Source organism: Chanodichthys erythropterus, chromosome 10, assembly GCF_024489055.1.
Source record: "Chanodichthys erythropterus isolate Z2021 chromosome 10, ASM2448905v1, whole genome shotgun sequence".
In the NCBI taxonomy this organism is placed as follows: Eukaryota; Metazoa; Chordata; class Actinopteri; order Cypriniformes; family Xenocyprididae; genus Chanodichthys; species Chanodichthys erythropterus.
The window spans coordinates 58,854,683-58,880,697 of NC_090230.1; the positions used below are offsets into that span (position 1 = coordinate 58,854,683).

The window sequence follows — 26,015 nt, forward strand, 5'->3', positions numbered from 1 at the left end:
CATTTCAGCTTCAGTTCTGAGTCTAGCAGAGCATGTTCTTCTGCACTTCTGTTTCACACATCTATTGCTGCACTTTCACAAAGTGTGGAAACACAACTGTTACAGTTTGTAGCTCTAGCTCAGTGGGTGATGGGTGTGTGGGACTGTGCATTCTTCAGTTGGGTCAAGGTCACGGACTTAAGTATGGACTCTCTCTGAGCCTCACAGAAGCATAAAATACACTATACCACAACTTTACAGTATGGCTATGCGATATGGACAAAAAGATACTGATCAGTATTGCGATTTCAATTTTTATCACAATTTTGAAACAATATTTCTTTACATAAAACAAGAGTGTTACTAGGATAAAAAAAGTATCCCAGTGCTCTCTGGATAAGGGATAGTTAAACTCGTTAAGAAACATATAAGACCAAGGCACTCAAGGATTAAGAAAAATGTAAAAAGCCTTTATTTACTCATGGCTTTGTATATTTTTTTAAAAACAATCAATCACATACAACCGCACACAAACGTGTTGCGGTTAATAAGCCTTCATCACTATTCCCTTACATACTTTTCTGTATAATTTTTTTGGAAGCCAGCTTTATTTTGTTCACCTGGTTTGGAATGTGCCATTGTTTTTCTGTGTAAATGTGCTAGCTGGTTTTCCATCCAAACATGAAGCAAATCTTTTCAAAATTCACGAAAAAATAGAAGAAAAACAAATTGCGAATTAGGTGCTTTTCCATCAAGTTGTGATGGTGGTATTGGTAACCTAGTTACCAACAGTAAATAAAACACCATCAGCAGAAACAGCCGATTAGTCACGTTGGTTTAATGTTCGCTACGTCAGAATTTATTCATCAAATGCGTTTCCAGCTCCCATTATTTGCATTAACTCTTTTTCGCACAATTCAAAAACCACCTCAAGTGACCTTAAAAACCTTTTTGCAAATTAAGCGATTTTCTTTAAAAAATTGGCATTTCCATCACTTGTTTCTGATAGGATACTTCAAAATGCGCAAAAAACAGGGTGACTAATGATAGTTTGACAGGTCTTGCAGATTACCTGGCTCTGATACATCATCCTTCCTGTATCCTAAATATTTCCAAACCACAGATGTTTGTTTGTTTGTTTGTTTGTTTGTTTGTTTTTTGTTTTTTTGGCCAAGTCCTTATCCTGCCCTGAATTCTCCTTCCCTGTTTCTGTGCTATCTTCCATGTTGTAACAGTGAACACGCTCTGTTCTGTTCTTGTGCTAGATTTAGGCACGCTGCATTCATACTACACACTGAGGGGGCTGGCAGGAAAATGCTTTTCATGCATGCTGACTATGATTTCGATTAATAGCACAGCCCTACTTCACAGCTTACTCAACATTTTGGGCCAGTGCTTTTGTCCACTTGTTTCTTTCTTCCTCACCCTTTATTGATGGCTGACTGAAATACACAATATATTACCCCGTCTGTTATTTTTTTCTATAAAATTAACCCACATCTGCTCTTTCTTCATATCATTAAAGGATAAATGGAATAAATACAATAAACAAAATGTAAATAGAAAGGAGTACAGCTCAGACTGGCCATTACATGCACACCGAGGGATCTTCATTAATAGAGTTCCCTGTTCAGCTGTTTCATTTCCTTCGGTCCAGACACAGGCATGCTGTTCCTGAAGCTGAACTGCAAGGTTACAACAAACTTTTTTAAATCGTATAATTAACCGTAATGTAACGGTTAGAAGATGAATTTATTAGGAATGTTGTCAGGCTTACTGTAAAACTCGATAAGTTACGGTAACTCAAACCGTTTGAGGAAACCGATTGCCTTAAGACATTTAAGTTTTAAAACCTTAGTCAATCATTAGAGAAAACTCAATTTAAAGATTTTAAGTTTGTTCCACTCATTCAGCTTGAACAAATCTAAGTCTTAACAACTATAGCTGCTTAAAGGTGCAATGTGTAAAATTTAGGAGGATCTATTGACAGAAATGCAATATGATATACGTAACTATGTTTTGAGTGGTGTATAAAGACCTTACATAACTGTTATGTATTTATTACATTAGAATGAGCCATTTCTATCTACATACACCACGGGTCCCCCCCCGCATGTCGAGTTGTCATTTTGATGATGGGGTGAGCACGGTGCTGAGCCGTTGGTTGCAATTTGCAACCTCACTGCTAGATGCTGCTAAAATTTACACACTTCGCCTTTAAATGGTTTGAGGAAACTGATTGTCTTATATGGTTCAAGTTCATCAAACTCAAAGTAATAAAGTTACAATAGCAAAAACTAACATTGCTACAAAGCAATAATGACAGAACAGGAGCACTGCAAAACTCAATAAGTTCAGAATACTCAAAACATTTAAGTAAACTAGCTCATTTTTTAACTAAAGTTAGTAGAACTTAAAACGTTACACAAATGTAATTTCTCAGAAAACGTTTATATTAATATATGTACAGTATTAAAACATATATTTATATATTTATATTTATATATAACATTACATTACATTACTGTCGGATATGAAAGAACTAAATTTATAGTACAAATTTTTATGTTTTTACATTTTTGCTTTTTTTTTTTTTTTTTTTTGGTCAATGGACACATGGAGCTATTTCCCTTTTCTTAGTCTTTGCTGCCGATTACCAGAAAAGTTTGGTTTTTATCAGTGTCATTTTATCATTACCGACATAAGATAGTGCTTGTGCAACATCCTTTTTTTTTTTTTTTTTTTGACAAGAAATACTGACAAGGAGTGAGTTTTGGACAGGAATATATGGTTGTCCAATGAATAGCTGATAGTGTTTGAGAAACTTTTTGGAAAAGTGTTCATTTTTGCAATTTCTTTTGGTGACTGTAGTGCCATGAAAAATATGCATGTCACCAACCAGTTGAGTAGTTATTTAGACAACCTAGCCATGTTTTGCACATCCCTAGTGGCATTATGTTGGGGGTATGTTGTTATATTAGAATTATGCTGTTTCCTTCCTTTACAAGACCTTGTTTTGGTAGGAGCGTTACACTGAACTATGAGGGGAATGCTGTAAATATGTGAAAAAAAAAGTGTCCATCCTCAACTCCTCCCTAACACACAGAGACACAGCTAGGATGGGGCTGCTGGAAGGCCTCCACTCTCCTCCCTTGAGAGAAGTGTGTGTACTGATCTCCCAGTGAACACACACACACACACACACACACACTTCTGCCTCCTCAGGAATGTGTTCACTCTCTGTGTGCCTGCATAGCTTATAAACACAGCTGACCTCACCACTGTCTCATCACACTGTCGTTCAGACTTGATTTGTGACATTGGTGACAGTGTTCTTAGGTCAACCTTACAGGAAATGACTAAATACCATCTGATAAAGATTTAACGGGTGTATATATCATGGAATACTGAACCTTAAAACAAAATCTAACAGTTCACATGTATTAAGTGATGTATTGTAACTCTCACAATCAGTCTCACCAGGAATTTGTGGAACTTTTTTTTTCCTAGTTATAATAACTTCCTAGTAACACCAAAACACCAAAACCACAGTTACAATTTTTGCCAAAAATAATGTTTATTTGTTAATTACTAAATAAATTGGATTAATTGATTAACACTTAGATAAAAGTTTTATATAAACATTTTAATTGCACATAAGGCAGTTTTTATATAAAATTTTTTTAATGACATAAAATTGTTATCCTCCAATTTATTGTTGAAATATAAACATTTAAATTGTGGCTGGAATGAAAACTTGGATTTCATGACAGATTTATAATATACATTAAGTAATGAAGACAACAGGTTAAATAAAAATATATCACTCTGTCAGAGAAGCACTAATCATCACCGTTTCGGCAAATGATTTTGGCTCTCCAAAAATGTCAGCCGAAACTAAAAAATAATTTTGAGTTGGCAAAATTTTGGTTCATCACTACAATTTAATGTTGGTGACAATAGGAGTATATTTTAGTACATGAAACCCCGGCCTCAGCCGTGAAGACTTCACAACCCCGAAATGTCTTCTGCCAAAACAAAGCACTTTTCAAGTTTGATTTACCCATGGTGTGCCTTATGAAATGAAAATGAATATTTAGCTCACTTTGTAGAAAATACCAAGGTATATATTCTATATCTCCATTCAGCCTAAAAATACTGAGATATGACTTTTGTTCCATATAGCCCTGCCCTAAAACTTCCACCATCGCTCTTCTTGCCGAATATATTTTTAACATGCAGCCTTGTACTAAACTGGGACCAAATTTTGGAAAAGATCCTGAATATAAATTGCAAAAATTATATTTATTTTATTTTTAGTTTCTAACCAATGATTGCTTCCTGTTTTTATACATTTGGTGTAATGTGAATGAGAGGGACTACTATGATGCCAGTAGTTTCTGATTCTTCTACACTTTTATATCTTCATTCTTTCAATGACTGCTCATCATCTCAACAAAGTTCATATTTTCCAAAGATTGTGATTTATTATAGCTCATATCCAACATTGCTGTTGTTTCCTCTTTTCCAGCATTCCTCTACTTCCAAGGTGTTTTCCCATAGCTTTTTTTTTTTTTCTATGTACACGAAAGGATATGAGTAGACAAACATAATTAGAACTTCAGAGTTAACAGTTTGGCTTTTCATTCTGGAATATTTTTTCTTATTTCTTGACTTCATGTAGAAGATGTACGCTTGTTTTCTCGCACTGTTTTTCTTTCTGATTTGGATTCTCTGTTGTGGTATTGTTTGCATGATTGCATCTTGTTTTGGTCCTGACGTGCAGACTTGTTTTCTTGCCAAAGCAAGTGGAATTATTAATGATTTTAGTGGATTTACATGAAAGAGTAAGTGATCATGTGATAGCGTGTCTTTACCTCACTTCACTCTTATTTAAAATAGCTCGAGTAAAAGTGAAAAAGGACTTACTTTGTTCCTTGTTTCTGATAAAATCTCTGAGTGAAATCCCCTTGTAAGAAGGAAGTTCAATCTGTCTGTATCTTTTTCTCACGTATAACAGGTCATATTTGAATTAATAACAGAAAAATGGAAAGAACGCACAATAAATTGTACATAGCAATGTATACAATTTGTAAAAAATCATAAATATTGAATTAATCTACCAAACAGGATGAACTCTTAAATGTTTTTTAATAGTTGTTAAATAATTGTTACTTTGACAAGTCTAGCAATCTGTTTCTCAAATCAATAATAGCTAAAGTTGCCATGCCACTGTACTGTATATAAACTTTAGTGATACTTTTAGAAGTGAGCATTGGATAATCTAAAGCATCACTAACATCACCATGTTAGCCTGAAAAGAGTGTTGACCGATTGTTTGGTGTACATTTGTCTTGCAGGAGTAGCAGTGGCACAGTCCCGTAGTGTCAGTCATGGTGGCGCTGTCGCTGAAGATCGGGGTGGGGAATGTGGTGAAGACCATGCAGTTTGAGCCCTCCACCATGGTGTATGACGCTTGTCGCATCATCAGGGAGAGAGTCCCAGAGGCACAGCTCGGCCAGCGTGAGTCTACTCATAACCATCATGTTTCCATTGACAGAGATGGAGGTGTAAAACTCTGGACCCACCTGTGTTTAAACATGCACTTTTGTGCTCTTAAAAGTAAAGTTGGTCTTGTGCTTCAACAGAAACACTTTTGAGACAAGCAAGTTATACTGATGTCGAAAAGCTGTAAAATTCAGACAAAAAAATTCAAAAGCCTTTGAAGTTTTCTTGTGAATGTCAATGTTATTAAGCATTTTATGGCTGAAATGTTTATGGCTCACGTCAAATTGATCAGCTGCAAAATTCAGTAACACAAAGTGGTGGATCTAAAGCACAGTTTGAAACTTTTATCATTTTCCATATGAAAAAAAAAAAGTAGAAGGAAAAAAATAAGTCCTTATCCCATGTCCTAACCAGACACGATGCGATAAGATTCCAGCAACAAGCGTTACAGCTATATGATATCTGTATATCTGTACGTGAAATCCATTCCTCCATGTCCATATTAATTTGCCATTCACTGGTAATCTTTCTCTCTCCCACATTTAAGACATTCAATATGTTTTTTTCATAAACACTTCTTAATGCATAGCCTACAGCTGTCATTGGCAGCAACACTAGAAAAATTATCCATTTTGGCGAAAATCCTAACATAATATCTTTCCCTTTTTAGTATTTGATCCACCAGAAATTCGCTTCCCTCCAAAGAGTGAAGAGAGGAAAAAAAGTACCAGAGAAGCCAAAACATACCACTGAAATCAAGCGTAAATCTAGTTTGTGCTGTGGTGCTATAATGGGCCTGTATCAGGGTGCGGCTGGGTCCCAGCTGTTATGTAATAGGCCTCAGAATCGCTCCACATACTTGTCTTAACCTGTGTGTGAGTCATTCGTCTCTTTAACAGACTGCTCTCGTCCAAACTTAACCGCTTATGTGGGATGTAAAGCAGTCTTAAATAGCTCGTCTGTCAGTTGCCGCATTATGTTTGGAAGACACTATCTAAAAACCTCAAAATCTTTCTTGCCATCACCATTTCAAAATTATAGTCAGTGTTTACATAAACTGAGCAGTAATTTGGGCCCAAATTTAAGTTAAAAAAATTCCTAAATTGACAATCACTTGAGGAAAATAAAATCTAAAGGTTATTGAAATCTAAACTATGTCTCTGGTGCTTGAAACACAGTCAATAGCCAGTTTAAATTTAAAATATGTAATTTATGCATGGCTCTTTTTTCCCCTGTCTACAAGCCTAGTCGGGCCAATGACAATTCTCAATTCCAGTTTCAATATCACATCGAAAACAACTACTTCAAAGATTATTAAAGACAAGTAAACTAATAAAACAGTAATAAAATATGAACATTTTTATTTAGATTTTATTTAGTCCAAAAAGCATTTAATGATATGTTTATAATAAATCCATGTACATTTCAGTGTTGAAAATGCCTTTTGTTTGGCCTGCCATTTAATTGACTACAGTAGTGTGCGCACTGGAATTTGCATGCGCACAGTGCAGAGATAAGCTGCAATTTTGCAAATTTTCAAGAGTACATATTACATACCTCTCATGGTAATGCGTTTTAGATGTGCGTCAATTGACTCCTCCTCATGTCATTCCAATGCTGTAATATCTTTCTTCAGTGCAAGACAAAAGGAGAATTTTCAAGTTGTTCTTGTTCATGACAGAAGTGGACAATGATTTATAGTGCGTACATAAAGGACAAACAAGAACCAACTGGAGCCGTTCATTCCACTGCACTGCTTTTCCATTGTTTTTCTGTGTGAACACAAACTAGACAGACATCTTTGCCCATTGTGCTCATGTCTCACAGCTTTTTGCACATGCCGCAACGTTCCTAAAAAGCGGCACTTTATTTAAGGTTAACTTTTAAACAACACATCTCTAGATGTTGCAGGGTTTTTTTCTTTCATTCCACTGCTTTGCATTTTACATTTTTAAGATGCAAAAATGTTATGTCAGAAAGATCAACAGCATTAGGAATGATGCGTTTGTAAAATTCACAAAATGGTCAGTTAGTGCACCCTCTGATCTTGGTGTTCATATCAGGTTGTAAAACTAACTGCCGACTATCTCTACTGTCTATTTGCAGCCAGTGACTATGGCCTGTTCCTGTCAGATGAAGACCCAAAAAAGGGCATCTGGCTGGAAGCAGGCAAAGCTCTGGACTACTACATGCTGAGAAATGGGGTGAGTGTAGATTATTTCATCAACTTGAAATTGTGAGTGGAATCTCTTTAAAATCTCTTTAAAGGTGTGGTATTCATGGGCGATGATTGTATAATTGCTTCGGGACTGACTTGATGAGACTGACATATTTTATAATATGTTTTGAAATATTTTAAAAATCAGTCCATGAAAAATGTATTCATCTGTAACTGGTGAAGCATGGCTCTAACAATGGCAAATGTTTTGCCAGTACATGCTGACTGAGAAAATGTAATTGTAATTAATTTGGAGCATCTGTCAAATAAAAGCTGTCCTTTACCTAAGAGATGCATAACATAATATGCTTGGTTTTATATAAAGGATATTTCGTGATTACATGTTTGTGTTAGGACACTCTGGAGTACAAAAAGAAACAGAGACCCCTGAAGATCCGCATGTTGGATGGAACTGTTAAAACAGTTATGGTGGATGACTCAAAAATCGTCAGTGACATGTTAATGACCATCTGTGCCAGAATAGGTAAGTTAATGTGCTTGGGCCGGTTGCACCAGCTGGACGTACACCCAGTCGTAAGACTAAGCTTAACGTAAAATGTGTTGTAAGTCCTGCGTAGAATTAATACCTGTTGCACTATCTGGGCGTTTCGCACGTCTGAGACTAAATCTTACGCCTAGTCAAAGGTAGGTGTAAAGTGAGAAGTCTAGACTTGTTTCCATGGTGAAAATAAAGATAAATAAAAAAGTTGAAACAATGGCACCTCTGGTATAAAGGCTACACGATCAGCGAAAGAGTAATGAGAGACTGGACCAATCCTCTAGATGCTATATATATATAAATGGAGACAGCAAATTTATTGAAAGATTTTTTTTCAGCATGTTGCATATACTTACTGAATAGCTCAATAATTTTTCTTGTTTCACTATTCGTTGGAGCCAATATATTCAAATTGATAACCATAGTAACGCAAACGGTGTCTCAACATTTTTACGTCCAGCTGGTGCAACCGGCCCCTTATGACTAACCAGTCCTGAAAGTGACTCTATTCTGATTGCTTTTTAGTCATTTTTAGGCCAGAGCTTTCCTGGTTTAGGTATCACTTCACATGGTCTACTTTAGACATTCTACAACTGCATTCTACAACTCTCATTGGAGTATTACTAGACTGTCTGCTTAATATCTGCTAACTTTTTATTTAACAGACATTTTACTGACTATATGTAACTTTGCAACTTATTCTATTCACTTGAACCTTAACATAACGGTCTATCACAGTCTACTAATACTCTAATGAGAGTTAGTTGACATGTAGTTGCTAAGTAACTTATAATTTGTCGATGGTCCACTTTAGACATTTTACTAACAAAAAGTTACTTTGCAACTACATGTCAACATTTTACTTACTATAACTGATTTATATTATACATAGATAACTGGTTTTACCAAGTCAGCTGGATTAACTTGATGTGCTCACTGAATGCCCTCATCACTGGGGTACCACAGGGTTCAGTGATCAGACAGCTATTTTTGCTATCTACAAAGGTCAATGCTAAGTACAGGTAGAAATAGGGTCTAAAATGTTTTGTGAACAGAAGAGCTTTTCATCAGTGTTTGTGACCACACTGCATTTGTAGTGGAAACACTGTCTATCTTGAATACTCAGCAGGAGTTTGCTAAGACTATATAATGTAAATGAAAATGTCACACAGGTCAATGATTATTGGAGGTAAAAAATGATCGTTAGAGGTTCAATTGCACCAATATGACCTTTGAGAAACAGTTTGAATGTTTTGAGATGGTAAAACACTTTTGGTTTCTCAGGCATCACAAACTATGATGAGTACTCACTGGTCCGTGATGTGGGAGAGGAAAAGAAGGAAGAGACCACAGGAACACTGAAAAAAGACAAGACCCTCCTGAGGGATGACAAAAAAATGGAGAAACTCAAACAGAAACTTCACACAGATGATGAGTGTATGTCTCATTCGGCTTACAATGAATAAAACAAATATTGGTTTATTGTTTGCTATTTTAGAAGGTCTTCGGTACAATACATATTACATACAATTGATCAAATGTATATTCTCACATAATCTGGGTGTTTGTTGCTTGCTTTTCTTCAATTTGCATTCCAAGTAATACATTAAAAAAATACATAATTCAAATTTTAGTTTTGTCAAGAAATTCAAGGGTGTCCAAACTTGAATCTTGATGAATTTACTGATGTCAAGGAGCTGTATTTTATCGAATATTCAGTGAACTGGTTGGATCATGGGCGGACACTGCGAGAGCAGGGTGTCGAGGAGTCTGAGATGCTGCTTCTCAGGAGAAAGTTCTTCTACTCGGACCAGAATGTGGATTCTAGGGACCCTGTACAGCTCAACCTGCTCTATGTGCAGGTAAGGACCTTAGTACATCACCTTTACATCATAATCATGTCTTTGTGTCATCTTTAAAAATTATATCTGTGGAGTTTATCAAGTCCCACATTTGTTGTTTTTCACTTTGTCAGTAATTTCTGAGTAAGGAAAGCTTGTTTCTCATTGGATCAAAGTCTGTTTCATGCAGATATTCTCCATGTTTTTATTCTTAGTGGCAGGGCATTCTGTTAGTTTCTGTTTCTGTGGCATTATATGGGAGAGAGAAGCCCACATTCACATTGAAATATCATTAGTCTAAAATCTTACTAAATCCTGCTATCCTAATATGGTCTTATTGGTATTGTACTGCATCGTGCATAATTTTTGCTTTTAGTGTGGACAGACAAATCACTTCTTGATAGAAATGTATTATGTTCTGCCTGGTAAGTTCTATCAGGTTGTTGCTCATTTTGTTCAAATTCAGTTGCATTTATGCACAATGTAATTTTTTGTATTCCAGGCCCGTGATGACATCCTGAACGGTTCCCACCCTGTCTCCTTTGATAAGGCCTGTGAGTTTGCCGGATACCAGTGCCAGATCCAGTTTGGAGACCACAATGAGTCTAAACACAAACCTGGATTCCTTGAGTGAGCTCTTGACATTTTTATTTATCCTTACAAGGGCCCACAGCAACAACCTGCACCAGGGCCCTTCATTCATGGTTACATTTACAGTTCAAAATTAAAAGCAGTTGAGCTCATTTAGTGCAAGGGGTCAATTTTCAAAATACTTTGATTGAAATATTTGCATAAATTCTTTCTACATTAATCTTCCTCTAAAAACATGGTTATTACATTACCAAAATATTGCAGTGTTACTTTTTCCTCATCATATTTTCCTAAACAATATATTTTAATGAAAATAGTGACATCATTGACGAGATAAACACAGTCTCTATGGCACTCGTATTTCACTTGTCGAGCTTCGATGTTGATTAAATTTACATATAAACTCAAAACATTTGACATTTGACAAGTTTTTGACGGACGTGCTAACATGCATAAGGGGTGAACTATGATTGATTTTTGGGTAATTGTAAAATGTGCTGGAGACGTTCAAAATGCTTCTTACATAGTTCATTATACTTATTTTACAGAATTAAGTTTATTTCTTGGCTTAAATTACATGTTACTCCGAGACTGACATGTTTGACATTTCAAAAATGTTACATTCAGCTGTTGCAAATTTGTTGGCTTTTTAAAATCAAGTTGTGTTTTTTTTTTTTTTTTTTTTTTTTTTTTGTCTCTTGTAATAAAAATATTTTATTTAAACCCATGAAAATGCAGATCCTGTTGTAAATAATAAATAATTAAAAGTCATTTAATAAAAACTAATTTATATGTAATCACATCACTAAAAACAAATTGCTGCAATTCTTCAAAACCAGTAGTTAATTCTTGCTTCCTGTCTGTCTTATCCAGTTTGAAAGAATTCTTGCCAAAAGAGTACGTCAAGAACAAGGGCGAGAAAAGGATCTTCCAGGTGAGGTTAAGTACCTATGTTAGGTGTAGAACTACGTTCTATACATAGTGTACATGTGCAGTTTAGAGGTTCCATTCTATTCTGTCAGACAACAGCAATATAAATGAAAAAAGATATCATGTTCATAAGCAGGCTGTAATAGTGAAAACAGTGAAAACATGTCTTAATTTCTATTGCTGTTACTTGACAGAGAATAGAATGTATAATAGGACTCAATCGATCTATCCTTCGCCTGCACAGTTTTGGCTATCCAATTATTCCTAGATGCTTGCATGAGAATCCAATCGTCCTTCCACCTGCCCAGCATGTGTGACATATGACATAGCACTGGGCTTAAAAACATACTGCTCAAAAAATAGGGCTCTGTGCAAAAAATACATTTTCCCTGTTTGTGTTGTTATATTGACCTGTAAAGGTCTATAAAATTATGAAAATACATCATTGTTGAGTGAAAGTGAATTAAAATTTAATGATATACCCTTCTCTTTAAGGCACACAAAAACTACCAAAACATGACAGAGATTGAAGCCAAAGTCAGCTACGTCAAACTAGCCAGATCTCTGAAAACCTATGGCGTGTCCTTCTTCTTAGTCAAGGTAATAAACTCACTCGATATAATAGTGCTCTAAAATAAATGGCACAGCATGATCCTGTCTTCTTGTGCTAATGGCAAAGTTTGTTCTCTTTATAGGAAAAAATGAAAGGAAAGAATAAGCTTGTGCCACGTTTGTTGGGCATCACTAAAGAATGTGTGATGAGAGTGGATGAGAAGACCAAAGAGGTGATACAGGAATGGAGTCTGACCAACATCAAACGCTGGGCAGCTTCTCCCAAGAGCTTCACCCTGGTACCAAGACACTCCTTATACATACACATGCTGTGCTTTCTGTTGTGTTCTGATAGTAACTCACATTTGATCTGATCTGACACCATGGATATGATGTGTACTAGAGGTGGAACATGGTTCTCATGGTTATTCTATAGTTTGATTTGGTTAGCACCTTTAGGGTTTGGTTTAGATTGTAATAATTAAAAAGTTAGTTTTTAATTCTGTCATCATTTACTCCCTTGTGACATTTGTTCATCTTTGGAACACAAATGAAGGTATTTTTGATAATATTTTATTTGTATGTCCATCCATCCTGTGAAAGTACTCCACGCAGCCAAATCCTTAGGTCAGGGATGGACAACTCCAGTCCTGGAGGGCCAGTGTCCAGCAGAGTTTAGCTCCAACCCTAATCAAACACACCTGAACCAGCTAATCAAAGTCTTTAGGATTAGTAGAAAGTTATAGGCAAGTGAGTTTTTATCAGGGATGGAGATAAACTCTGCAGGACACTGGCCCTCCAGGACCGGAGTTATCCATCCCTGCCTTAGGTGAATGGAAGTCATTCAGGTTTAAAACAACATGAGGGAGTAAATGAGTAAATGATGACAGAATTGCCTTGGAGAGAAGAGATCTCAGTGTTGTTTTTGCAGAATAAACCATTATTTTGTTCATGTGATGTTTTTTTCCTTGTTATCACGGCAAGTATATATCTCTTGAAATCTCAGTGTACTTCAATTGGTTTGGCTGACAAAAAATCCCTGGTTAAGAGAAATAAAAAAAATCTGTTGTAAAAAAATAAAAACTGCTTCTAAGGACAAACTTCATAAATCACAAGAGTTTATGTAATTGTGCCCTTGATGTCAGAGCTAAAAATATTTCATGACATGTGAATCAAACTTCCTGTAGACGTCGATGTGAATCATAAGGTAGAAATTAAGTAATAAAGTTATTGAAATATATAATAAAGATATTGAATATCACTATAAAAGGAACATCACAAAACTATTACTGGTTAGCACACTCTGCACAAAGGCTTGAATAGCTTGAAAAACAACTAGGGTGAACTAGGATTAAGCCATAACAAAATAAAAAAACAGGAACTATTCATCTTAATATACATTTGTCCTTTGTTTTTATTATAAAAAAGAATACAAATCTGAATATACTCAGGGGCTTTCACACCGAATAGTTCTAGGAACTCAGTTATAGGAACTAGCCACTAGGATAGTTCCCCGAGAACTAATTTCTCCCCTGGGCCATGTTCCTGGTTGCATTCGCATCGGGAATAAGAACTCTGATGCAGCCAACAGCGGCATCCTTAAGCGCAGCATTTACAGCCGTTGGATGGAGGATGCCATGATCGGAGCCGTTTGTTGTGTGTCGTGGGTTTCATGATAACAGAGATGGAATGCATAATTTACATGACTGAAAGACTAAGAGACGAAATCTCCTATGACAACTTTCAGTATTACATATAATCGAGGTGGAGAAAAGAACACAACCCTGCAGACAACAGGCAAATGCCGTTATCCCTGTTTTCCATGTTCATGAAGTAAATATTTTTACACAGCTTTTTAAAAATGCTGGGTGCCGGTGTTTGACATGTGTTTGACCAATCAACGCTCACTTACATCACTTATAGTTCCTATAGTGCTGGTTTGGACCCTACTGAAGTAGGAGCTAACTAAAAATCATTCCTAGTTCGAGCATGGCAAAATCCGGGTACTTCAACCAAAAGGTTCCTCCACGAAAGCCCCTCTTGATGTAAAAGTGGCGGCAGGAATGTTTAATGTTTTTCACCCCCGTAAAATTAATATTTAAATAATTTAACAACACATGTTCGCATGTTCACGTTCTCTGATGTCAGTTAATGGTCACATGTTATGCAGGTAAACACATATTTAGTTTTAAAATTATTTATTTATTTATTTATATAAAAATTTTTGTGATTTAATGATATCTTTAGACAAATGCAGGAATAATAAAGCCTGGCTTACTGCGGCAGACCTTTAATTAGTTCCTGTTTCATGTAATAGACAGAGCTGAAGCAGTAATCAGTGCTGAACGCTGGCTCCTTGAATCAGGAAGAGGGATGACATTTTGGCCGGTTGTAATTGCATCCTGGAGTGCAGCAGTAATTCAGTATTCAGGTTGCAGACTTATTGATCATGTTAAGGCTGAATCAATTCAATAATTACTTGACAGTTTCTTCTGTCCTCCTCCTCTTTGTAACTACATACTCAGACAAAGTCAATATATTTGACATGATTTTTTTTTTACTTATTCTGTGCCTGCTTTGTAATTTCATCATGAATATTAAGAAGAGTCCTCCTTTCCTAAACCTGAGACCATTTTATACTGCTTGATGAATGAATGTGCAGTCCACTGTACAATAACAATAACAACACTATTAATAACTACAGTCAAACCTATAATTATTCAGACATTTTTGATATTTTGATATTTTTTACTAGTGGGTGCAGGACACTAGTTTGTGAGGATAGCAAAATAAAGTAAACTGTGACATATTATACCCAAAAATTCTTCATAAAGTGGACTTACCAGTAAAATTTGATAAAAATTTGGAACCAAAAATTATTCAGATACTTTGACCTGACCATGTTTTGCTCAAGTGTTATCTGACAAAATTAAGATTAATTTTTTCTAACACAGTTAGAAAAAATTTATTTTTTCTATAATTTTTTTTAATTATAGTGAATAAACTGTTTTAATGAATGAAATGTTCAAGGTGTCGAGGTTTGACTGTAAATGCTGAAGGGAGGACGTACGCTTCTGTAAGAATAAATCATCCAAACTACTGTTACGTGTTTTATAGTTTGATGTATTATTTATTTACACTGTTATTGTTGTTTTTGTTTCCATTTTGAGTTTCATGTCATGTGTCCAATCTTTCTTTTTTCAGGACTTTGGAGATTATCAGGATGGTTATTACTCCGTTCAGACCACTGAAGGAGAACAGATCGCACAACTTATCGCTGGTTACATCGACATCATTCTCAAAAAGGTAATATGCCATGACCAATGTTAAAATTTAATATATCATGAGAAGCCTAACCACTTTTTGATTTCACATATTAATTAGACTCACAAGACTAGTCTCACCCTCAGAAGGCATGTACATACTTGTACTGATGCACATTGCACACAAAACTGGAAACTAGTGCATTGTATATCTGGCAGTCTGATTGGCTGTCGTTACACAACTTCTTGGAATAAGGGCACATAGGTTTTTGTGTAAGTCAGTACTAGGTTTACATGGTACTAGGTTGATACATTGAGTGCTTTTGAGGAAAAACTATTTACTGGATTTGACAAAGTTATTCAAGTTAGTGGCATCAAATCTTTCAAATATATTCAAATCAAGATTAATCGCATCCAAAATAAAAGTTTGTGTTTATATAATATATGTACTGTGTATATTTATTATCTATATATAAATACACACACGTACATGTGTATATATTTATTATATATAAATATAAATATTTTATATATAAATATAATTTATGTTAAATATATTTTGTTAAATACATATAATATGTGCATGTGTGTATTTATATATACATAATAAATATTCACAGTACACACACATATATCATGTAAACACAAACTTTTATTTTGGATGTGATTAATCAAGATTAATTTTTTGTTAGCACTAATTCAGACAATTCTTTGAGACGTTGAGCACATTTACATGCACATCAATGCGCTGATAACTCACTGTCCTGGTTTATGTGCAAACCAATAACTCATTTACACACATTTACAAGACAGTCAGGTTATTTCCCGGGAGTGGCATCAAAATCTAATAATTTGTGTGTATGACTCCATGTATTCTATTTGTTATGTAATTTGTGAAGAATTAAAAATTGAGGAGTCAGTTGGACAACAAGATTCAATTGAAATCAGTTCAGTGTTGATTCAGTTTTGTTCAATAACTGTGTAAAGATCATAAATTATGAAATTAGTTAAATTCACATGCGTTGTTGGCTTAAGCATAATTGGGTAAAAATTTGCACGTAAACACACTTATTTATATATTTATATTCTGCTTTGTTCTGAGTTATGTCTTTGAAATGATCTGTACTTATTAATTTTGTACATGCAGAAAGTGTAGACATTTTCCACAATTTTTTTTTTTTCTATACAACCACTTGCCTAGACTGATGCGTCATTATTTGAATACATGTTTTTTCTCTACTGACAGAGGTCTTTATCTGTCTAAGCGGGGATGCCTAGAATTAACTGCATTGTGAACCAGACTTTGTGGCTATGCAAGAGACTTCTGCAAATTCCTAATGGCTCTTTTTAAAATTGGTCTTGCATTAGCAACACCCCCTGACATGAACATACTTCATAACAAGCAAGTTTTGCGTTTCACAACAATGCTGCGTAACTCTGAGGCGTATCTTGGAGAAGTCTTAGTAATTCCTTTGTAGATATCTTCAACAATTTCCTTAAGTACTGGAGAATATACAGTTGTCAAGCAGATCTTTTTCTCATCCTGTCAGTCTTATTTTTCATGGATGCATATCGCGTCCATGTGAAATTGCTGCCGTTGGTTCTCTGTAATGTGAGGAATTCCTCAACAAACCTTTATGTTTGACCATTCTAGAGAAAGACACAATCTGCTCTGGCAACAAAGTGCTTCTTTCAGGTCCTTCTCTCAAGTATCTTTCCTCAATTCACTGAAAACCTCTTTATCTGCAGAAAAAGAGCAAAGATCACTTCGGCATGGAGGGCGATGAGGAATCAACCATGTTGGAGGACTCGGTGTCTCCCAAAAAGTGAGCCTCTTTGCATAGTTCATTGGAGTGTAGTTTGGTTTTGCTCCACAAAAACACAGTAGCTGTTTCTCAGACATGTAAAAAAAAATGTAAGTCTCAGTTATGGCATTAGATCTGATGGTAACCTGCAAGGTATTATGCTTCAGGTCAACAGTACTCCAGCAGCAGTTTAATAAGGTTGGGAAGGTGGAGACGGGCTCTGTTGCTCTGCCAGCCATCATCCGCTCTGGTGCCGGAGGTCCAGAGAGTTTCCAGATGGGCTCCATGCCACAGGCCAAACAGCACATCACCAGTGGGCAAATGCACAGAGGACACATGCCCCCTCTGGTCAGATATACACCTACACAATAACACCTTTGAAACTACAGTGGGTGGATAAACTACCACAAACATAATCTGCCAAGTCGCATCTCGCATAAATTATTGTATTTCAGGAACAAATCTTTTCTGAAGACAAAGGATGGGCTCTGCTCTTGAGAAGAACATGAGATGTGTCTCTTGGCCTATATTGTTGTAATCATTCTTCCTGTCTTGTCTGTATGGTGTTCAGTGCCGTTTGTTTGGGCTGTACGGTGAGGTGTCTATGTTCTCTGTATCTGTTGCAGACATCAGCTCAGCAGGCTTTGACTGGCACCATTAACTCCAGCATGCAGGCGGTACAGGCAGTTCAGGCCTCTCTCGATGAGTTTGATGCCCTGCCTCCGCTGGGCACTGATGCGGTGAGATGCATTATTATATGAATATATCTTTTAAATGTCTTGGTAACTTTTTAAATTTGATGTGTTTGTATACCCTAGTGTTCTCTCCGGGTCTTTTTTGATCTGGGTGAAAAAATCATTTTTGTATATTTTTATTGAAACTTAAAAATGTTTGTATGTTCCTGTTATGTGTGGGTCAGATTTGGCCTGGGGAATGAATTGAATTATTAAAAAAAAAATTTATTATTAGACATAATTCTAAATGAATTATTAGAAAGAAATTTAGAAAAGATTTTGACGAAGATGTGTGCAAAGATGATATAATGCACATAACATGTGGAAAGAAACATTTTGACTTTGCTGTAAAGTGATGCATGCATGAATTTGCTTAGTATTTGTATTAAACATTCTCTCTCTCTGATATTTAGGCATCTCAAGCATGGAGGAAAAACAAAATGGACGAGTCCAAACATGAGATTCACTCTCAGGTGGATGCCATCACTGCGGGAACTGCGTCCATGGTCAATCTGACTGCAGGTGACACACTCACAATGACATGCTCCATTCAGCAGTCCTACATTCTGGCTGTTTCAGCATTCCTTTTGCTTGATCTATTGAGGATCAAAAGACACTTAGGGCCAGATTTATTAAACGACAAATTAGCACGAGACCACAATCGCATAAATACACTGATTTGTGTTTAATTCTGTGGCTGATCTACTTACGAAGCACAAATTAAAGAACACAGACGCAGCAGATCATTTCCATCATGACCAACGCAACGCATCTACCTCTGGCATTCTAATAATGCCAGAGGTATTGAATATGAGTGGAGAAAATTCTTTCACTGTCTGTTCATGGGCATTAATTTGCCTTATTTTAACAATATGTTTACTTTTTTACCTAAAACCTGCCCTGTTCAGACTGAAATAGAATAGTCGTGACCTAAATATGATTTCATTTACTAAAATAAATCCTAAAAACTGAAAAGGCATTAGTAAGGTACTTTTCGCTCCATCAGCGCACGCACACTTAAGCTCCAAGGATCTCCAGTTTTTGGCTTATTTTGAGTCAGACTTGTGAATTCAGTGAATTGTTAACTGGAGACTCACTCTGACCAGATCATTTGAAACAGTGAGTTGTTTTACTTGAGAACAAATGCAGTCAGATCAGTCCAATTCACCAATGAATCGTTCAGTGCAATCTGCAAACCGATTTAGCAAGTTTATTGAAAAGAATCAGCTCGTTCATGAATCGGACATTGCTTTTTGCGGACATTGCTTTTGTGTTTCTGAATGGGTGATGATTTCGTCAGCTGAAAATAAGCAGAAAAGGCATATTTTTATGAAATGTAGTGGAGTAAAAAGTACAATATTATGCTTTGGAATGTAAAATAAAAATACTCAGATAAATTACAGATACTTGAAAATGTACTTAAGTACAGTAACAAAGTAAAAATACTTTGTTACTGTCGACCACTGCAAATACCAGTAAATACCAGACTAGCACAAACCTTAGTATATCACAGTGCATTATTAATTAAAATACTTTCCTCCCATAAATTTTGCGTCTCAAATGGAAACTCCTGCAAATATATATGCTATAAGGTCAGCCGCAACAATAACTGTATCCAAATATTTTCATTGCTAATTTCTCACTGCTTGTCTTTAGTAAATCCTGACTGTAGTTCCTTCCCAAATAGTTTGATCATTTGATAAAATGAACTTGTCTCTCAGGTGACCCAGCAGAAACCGATTACACTGCTGTGGGCTGTGCCGTCACCACCATCTCCTCCAACCTGACGGAGATGTCTAAGGGTGTCAAACTGCTGGCAGCGCTGATGGAGGATGAGGGAGGAAATGGCCAACAGCTCCTGGGTGCTGCGAAGAACCTGGCATGTGCTGTGTCTGATATGCTCAAGACTGCTCAGCCCTCCAGTACTGAGGTATTACCTTACGATTGGAAGGCAAAACATGGGTTTAGGTGCAGTTGATATGGTGCATTCATTGGTGTAATAGTAGTAGGAGAGGGAGTTGTAAGGATTGTAATGGTTAAGTTTCAGCAGTGATTCAGATTCCTTAACATTTCCATTAACAATTTCTTTAGTAGTTTTTGAGAGAAATATTTGTATATATGCAGCCTTTTCTGAATAAGAACCAAAGAGCCATGACAATTGAAAAGCAGCTCTGGTGCATCATTTGATTTACATACAATCACACATTTCTTCTTATTATTATTATTCTTATACTGTTGAAAACAGTTGTGCTGCTTCATATTTTGTGGAAGCCTACTGTAAGCATACTGTAAGTGTGTGAGTAAATACTGCTTCAATATTGACTCTCGCTTTGCTGTTATGATGTCTTCAGCCACGACAGAACCTCCTGCAAGCAGCGGGTAATGTGGGTCAGACCAGCGGTGAACTCCTCCAGCACATTGGAGAGTCCGATGCAGATCAGCGCTTCCAGGTGTGTGACACACTCATTCACTCTGCTGACGCTAACACTGACGCTGTGACTGTAGTACATTAACCTGTGTTCTCATCAGTCTGTAGGTACAGCAGTGTTCATACACTCCAGACGGATGCGCTATAGTCAAATGCTGGTAACAATGCATAGAAAGAACAATTAATATTCACCAGCCAATCATACTAATGTGTCTGTAATGAAATATAGTGATCATAACCAAATCAATGATTTAATGATCAGAGTTTGATCTGGATCATAGTGTATATTGTATAGTCATTTGTGCCATCCTGTCATAATTTTAGTGTGTAAGATCACGGTGTGGTGACGGGTCATTCTCAGGAAACCAATCATCAGCACTGTTTCTCTGCATGATAGATTACATAATTTAATTATATCATATTTAATTCTCAAAATTCTGAAATTTCATCTATACAGACCTGTAACCATCAGTAATGTCTTAAAGTCCCTTTGAATTGATGCAGATTTTCTCACTGCATTGAGACAGATCAAAGAGCTCATCCCTTTCTTTTTTGTCAAATATATAAGCACATTTAGTTTGCAACCCGGTAAAGTCACACTTGAGAGCTTGTGACAGCCACTGTAAAATGTTTCTAATAATTACCAGTTAATCCTACAGAAAAAAACCAGAAGATCATTTTTACTAAAGGAGATCATTAGTAATGGTAATCTTTGGGGCTGCATGATATTGGAAAAAACAGACATTGCGATATTTTTCTGATATATAAATTGTGATATGAAAAAATGCAGGAATTTTCACTAGATAACTTTCTAAAGAACTGAAATTCAGATATGCTGAGCTTTTGGTTTCTGAGACACGCTGTAAGTTGTCGACCAATCACAACAGACTGGGCCATCTGACCAATCATAGCAAAGTAGACCAGTTGCAGTAAACTGGGCCATCTGACCAATCAGACCAAAATGTGAATAATTTTAACTTTAACAGTATAAAGTGGGATCATACAATATGCATGTTATTTTTTTATTTAGGATTGTCCTGAGTAAGATATTTTACATAAAAATGTTTACATATGGTCCACAAGACAAAAAAAAAAGCTGAATTTATAAAAACGACCTGCTCAAAAGTTTGTGAACCCTTGATTCTTAATACTGTGTGTGGTTACCTGGATGATTTACGACACTTTTTTTGTTTTGTGATAGTCGCTCATGATTTGCTTGTTTGTCCTGAGCAGTTAAACTGCCCAATATTTTTCAGAAAATTCCTCCAGGTCCTGAAAATTCTTCAGATTTCAAGCATCTTTTGCCAGCAGTGACTGTATGATTTTGAGATCCATTTTTTTTACACAGGACAACTGAGGGACTCAAACACAACTATTAAAAAAGGTTCAAACATTCACTGATGCCCCAGAAAGAAACATGATACATTAAGAGCCGGGGGGTGAAAACTTTTGAACAGGATGAAGATCCCAATTTTTCTTATTTTGTTTAAATATTTTTTTTTTTTTCATTTAGTACTTCCCTTCGGAAGCAACAGAAGACACTTAAATGTTTGCCAGAAGACAAATCAAGTACAATATTCCTTGATCTTCAAATTCAAAATGTTTTCACCTCCCGGCTTTTAATGCATCGTGTTTCCTTCTGGGGCATCAGTGAATGTTTGAACCTTTTTTGAACCGTTTTTCCTAAACGAAAACTCAGAACTACCGTCATTAGGTGAGCACACGTGGCACATGATTCTAAAGAAGCATGCAAACTTTTATAGAAATCGGGCCATAGGTGGCACTAAAACTGTTAAAAAAACTTCAAAAACCACATATTTCTTCTGTAAATTGCCTGTATTAGCTGTAAATGGTATTTTCCATCTATGATCTAGGTGGTTACGGGCTTGCTAAAAAACATAATTCCTTTTTATGCATGTGCTTAAAGGCCTTAAAGCACTTGAACTCTGATAATTGCTGCTTGCAGTTATATTTAGAATAACATTAGCATACATGTGAAAAAGTTTGGGTAATGGTTAGTGAAGTCTTTCTTCAGTTCTAATGTTATAATATTTGAATGTTTGGTTGAGAGTGTCTTATCACTCTTCACACAGTCTAACTGAAGGGGAAGTCTTGTGCATGTTTTAATGTCCTTACTTGGACAGAACGCTTATCAGAACAAGTTTATCGCATTTAGGAAACATGAAGTTTAACAGAAATCAAACTGAACAGGAAATTTCTAGCACTGCCCTGTCTCTTTATTCTTGTTCTTTTAAGCCTTAATAGAGATTCCAGTGCTGTATCTGACTTTACAGCTCTCTGTAATATATCGTATTTAATAGCATCTTGACATTATTACTAATGAACTTGATTTTTGTTCTTTTCTTTAGTATTTTATTTTATCTTATTTTAATTTTTAATTCTCATAAAAGCTGAATTGTCTAAGATAGCGTTGATCGCATCTTAAACGCTGATTAGTCTAAAATCAATGTACTTTAGCATACACTTTTTCATAACAAACATGTCTGTATTTTCAATATTTTGAGAATGACCCATATCCTGCATGTAAAGCATCTACACCGTGTTGAGGTAGAATGGGTTAATAGGTCTGCTGTTACTGTCTTTCCCTAGTATAGAGTTTTCTAGTTACACTTCTGCAACATTAAAAAAACGGTACAAATACTTGTGGACTTCAAAATCAACAATCATGTAAAATACACTGATTAAATTATATGTCTAGTCATAATTGGTAAAATCTCTAGTATAACATGTAACTAACAGAATAAAACTCTTTTGCCAACAAAATATAGTAAAAGATTAATGTCAAAATTGTACCCTAGAGGGCTTTAAAACATCAACACCTCTGGGGATTGATTGGATCTTAAAAAGTGGTCATTGCAAACTAAATGAACTATTGTTTCATGTAAATGGAGCCAAGCAACTCTGAAAAATATTTGGAACTGTTGGCTTGAATTTGTGAAGTGTATGTGGTTTTCTTCCATGTTTTCACATTGTAAAATTGGAGTGAAAATTCATGTGCCATTAGAACTTTTGGAACTCATTGGAAATTGAATGTGAATTTTCTTCTGTATGAAGAACACTTATCACGTGGGCAAAGCACTGCTTGTTCTTGTTACCCAGAACAGTCTTTATTGGGTTTTTTACCCTAACAAGTTGCTAAATAGCTATTTTGACCACTTGTCAGCTCGCTAAAATCACTATGCGCGCAAACTTGAATCATCTGGTTTTACACAAGCCAGCTGTCATTAAAGGAGCTTATACCAAATACAAAGAAATTCTGTAATTCATTGTCTAATTCATCTTTTTACTCAAATTGTTGCTGATAGTTTGTATAATTTTCAATGTAAAAATGTATAAAATAAGTAAAATAATGATAAATTAGAAAACGATGTGTGTCTAATTAAGTTAAATAACTTTCATTTTGTGTGCGTGTTTATGCAGGACATGCTGATGCAGTTGGCGAAGGCTGTGGCTAATGCAGCAGCGGCTCTGGTGTTAAAGGCCAAGAATGTAGCTCAAAAAACAGAAGATTCAGCTCAACAAAACCGAGTGATTGCTGCTGCCACCCAGTGTGCCCTCTCCACATCACAGCTGGTGGCCTGCACGCGAGTGAGCGTTCGCACATGATTCATTCACAGACAAAATAACCGGTCTCACCTGATGCTCAAGTGTGCGTTTTATCTGTGTGACAGGTGGTGGCTCCTACCATCAGCTCACCCGTGTGTCAAGAGCAGCTCATCGAGGCTGGGAAGCTGGTGGCTAAGTCTGTTGAGGGCTGTGTGGAGGCGTCACAGGGGGCGACCAATGACGAGCAGCTGCTCAAACAGGTGGGCGTGGCTGCCACAGGTGTCACTCAGGCTCTCAATGAGCTGCTACAGCATATTAGACAGTACGCCAGTGGAGGACAGCCAATCGGACGACACGGAGAGGCTACCGACCGCATCCTGGATGTGACGGATAACATCTTCAGCTCCATGGGAGACGCAGGTACTAGGAATGTGTTTAACCTTTTTCTTCATTATCTGGCCATATTTCTCAACCTTAGTGCTCCAAACATAGTGGCAATATTTAAGCACATATATTTGATACAGTTGTACTTCTAGTCTGATAATGAACATAACACATCAGCTTGTGGGAAAGAAAATTATTGTAAGATATTGATACTTAAGATGTTAATAAATTAGTGTAAATGTATTTGTTCTTCCTTAGTTTTCCTAATTAGCAGTAGCCCTAAAATTTCAATTGTTCACATGCATGTTATGCATATATATATATATGCACAGTTGTATACATACATTCTTAAATTATTTAAACATACATTTAACTTAATTAAAAATAATAATTAAACTGATTATTTGGAAATTTGGTTGCAAGGAAGTTAGAGAGAGTCATAATTCATACTCCTACCGCTCTACATGGGACAAGTCATAACTTCTTCAAAGAAAGTCTTTGATACCACAGAGTTATGCATCGATGGAGATGTGCTCAGACTCATAATGCCTTTCAGTGTGACCTTTGGAAAGGATGCCCATTATATTAAAAGTGCTCTAAGCGATGTCACGCATTTTTAGGCCAAAACATTTTTTGTCACATACAGCATAACATCTCTTCGCTATCCGTTAGCTGCTTGTCCCCTGAACACACTTTAAAAAAATGTGGTCTCTGTAGTTACCACAAGCTCCGAAGATGGCAATAAAAACAAACTGGTGCAGCCTGGACCACAAAACATAATAAACATGCTCCAGCCAATAATCGACAAGAATGATTTTAAATGCGCGTTCATGACTGTTTCAGGAAGCATGGAGGGGAGGGGGTGGAGGAGGAGGAGGATGGAGGGACTAGCTAGCCTCTGTTTTGTTTGACAACACTTCGAACATCAACAGGAAGTTACTCCGCCCAGGATTGCTTAGAGCACCTTTAAGAGACACTCTTGGTAGTTTGGGAATTGAGAAGAAACTTGATTCTGGAATTTTTAACTTCAGCCAACTTAGTGGATGGACAAAGGTGCTTTCTAAACTAGCAAAGGTTCTTCTTTCTCAGTATCACCTGTTGACCGCATTAGTTTACCTGATCAGTGCAAGCAGACACTGCTAAAATTACACTATTCCACCAATAGATCTGAGACCCAGAACTTTGAGACAGACACATTTTTCTATTCAGTCATTATGAGCACCAGGTAATTTTTACCTTTTGCCAAATAGAATGCTCCAGACTTGCACATATGTTTTTAATATCAGAATGTCAGAATACTCAGAAGAATACTTTATTGCAATGTGACTGTTTTAGGTCATTAAGCTAAATTTTTTACACCACAATCATCAACAACTAGTGCTGATGGGTGATTGTGCCTGTTTCTGTACCAAGCAAACTACGCTGTGCCTATGATTTGCCATCTGAAGGAATATCCTTCCTGTCTGAATATGCTGTGCAGCTCCAGGTCCAAGCTCTTGTCATGTCAACTAGACTGGACTATTGCCATGCTTTATTAGCCGGCCTTCCAGCTAGCGTGACTGAGCCTCTGCAGATGATCTGACCCTCACATAAAATGCAAGGCTTTGACATTGGCTTTCACGAAGGTCACTAAACATGCTCCTTCCTCAATACACTCCAATAATACGTGTTCCCTCACTCCATTTACTGCCAGCAATGAAGTCGTAGCCAGTGGTT

At 36.3% G+C, this 26,015-nt stretch overlaps 1 protein-coding gene across 4 annotated transcripts in view; it reads left to right on the forward strand.

Annotated features, from left to right (window-relative positions):
- tln1 (talin 1) overlaps nucleotides 1–26,015 on the forward strand; it is a 94,630-nt gene that overhangs the window by 28,002 nt on the left and 40,613 nt on the right. For 3 of the 4 annotated variants that reach the window (XM_067398386.1, XM_067398387.1, XM_067398388.1), the window contains exons 2-20: nucleotides 5,340–5,502; nucleotides 7,594–7,691; nucleotides 8,060–8,189; nucleotides 9,489–9,641; nucleotides 9,924–10,066; nucleotides 10,548–10,675; nucleotides 11,510–11,570; nucleotides 12,062–12,166; nucleotides 12,262–12,417; nucleotides 15,323–15,424; nucleotides 17,131–17,207; nucleotides 17,354–17,534; nucleotides 17,813–17,926; nucleotides 18,334–18,442; nucleotides 19,642–19,850; nucleotides 20,272–20,370; nucleotides 20,450–20,506; nucleotides 23,790–23,957; nucleotides 24,041–24,335. In XM_067398386.1, coding sequence (XP_067254487.1) covers nucleotides 5,373–5,502; nucleotides 7,594–7,691; nucleotides 8,060–8,189; nucleotides 9,489–9,641; nucleotides 9,924–10,066; nucleotides 10,548–10,675; nucleotides 11,510–11,570; nucleotides 12,062–12,166; nucleotides 12,262–12,417; nucleotides 15,323–15,424; nucleotides 17,131–17,207; nucleotides 17,354–17,534; nucleotides 17,813–17,926; nucleotides 18,334–18,442; nucleotides 19,642–19,850; nucleotides 20,272–20,370; nucleotides 20,450–20,506; nucleotides 23,790–23,957; nucleotides 24,041–24,335 — 2,515 coding nt within the window. In that variant the 5' untranslated portion in view covers nucleotides 5,340–5,372. The remainder of the gene's footprint in view (nucleotides 1–5,339; nucleotides 5,503–7,593; nucleotides 7,692–8,059; nucleotides 8,190–9,488; nucleotides 9,642–9,923; nucleotides 10,067–10,547; nucleotides 10,676–11,509; nucleotides 11,571–12,061; nucleotides 12,167–12,261; nucleotides 12,418–15,322; nucleotides 15,425–17,130; nucleotides 17,208–17,353; nucleotides 17,535–17,812; nucleotides 17,927–18,333; nucleotides 18,443–19,641; nucleotides 19,851–20,271; nucleotides 20,371–20,449; nucleotides 20,507–23,789; nucleotides 23,958–24,040; nucleotides 24,336–26,015) is intronic. The other variant, XM_067398389.1, reaches the window with a different exon arrangement.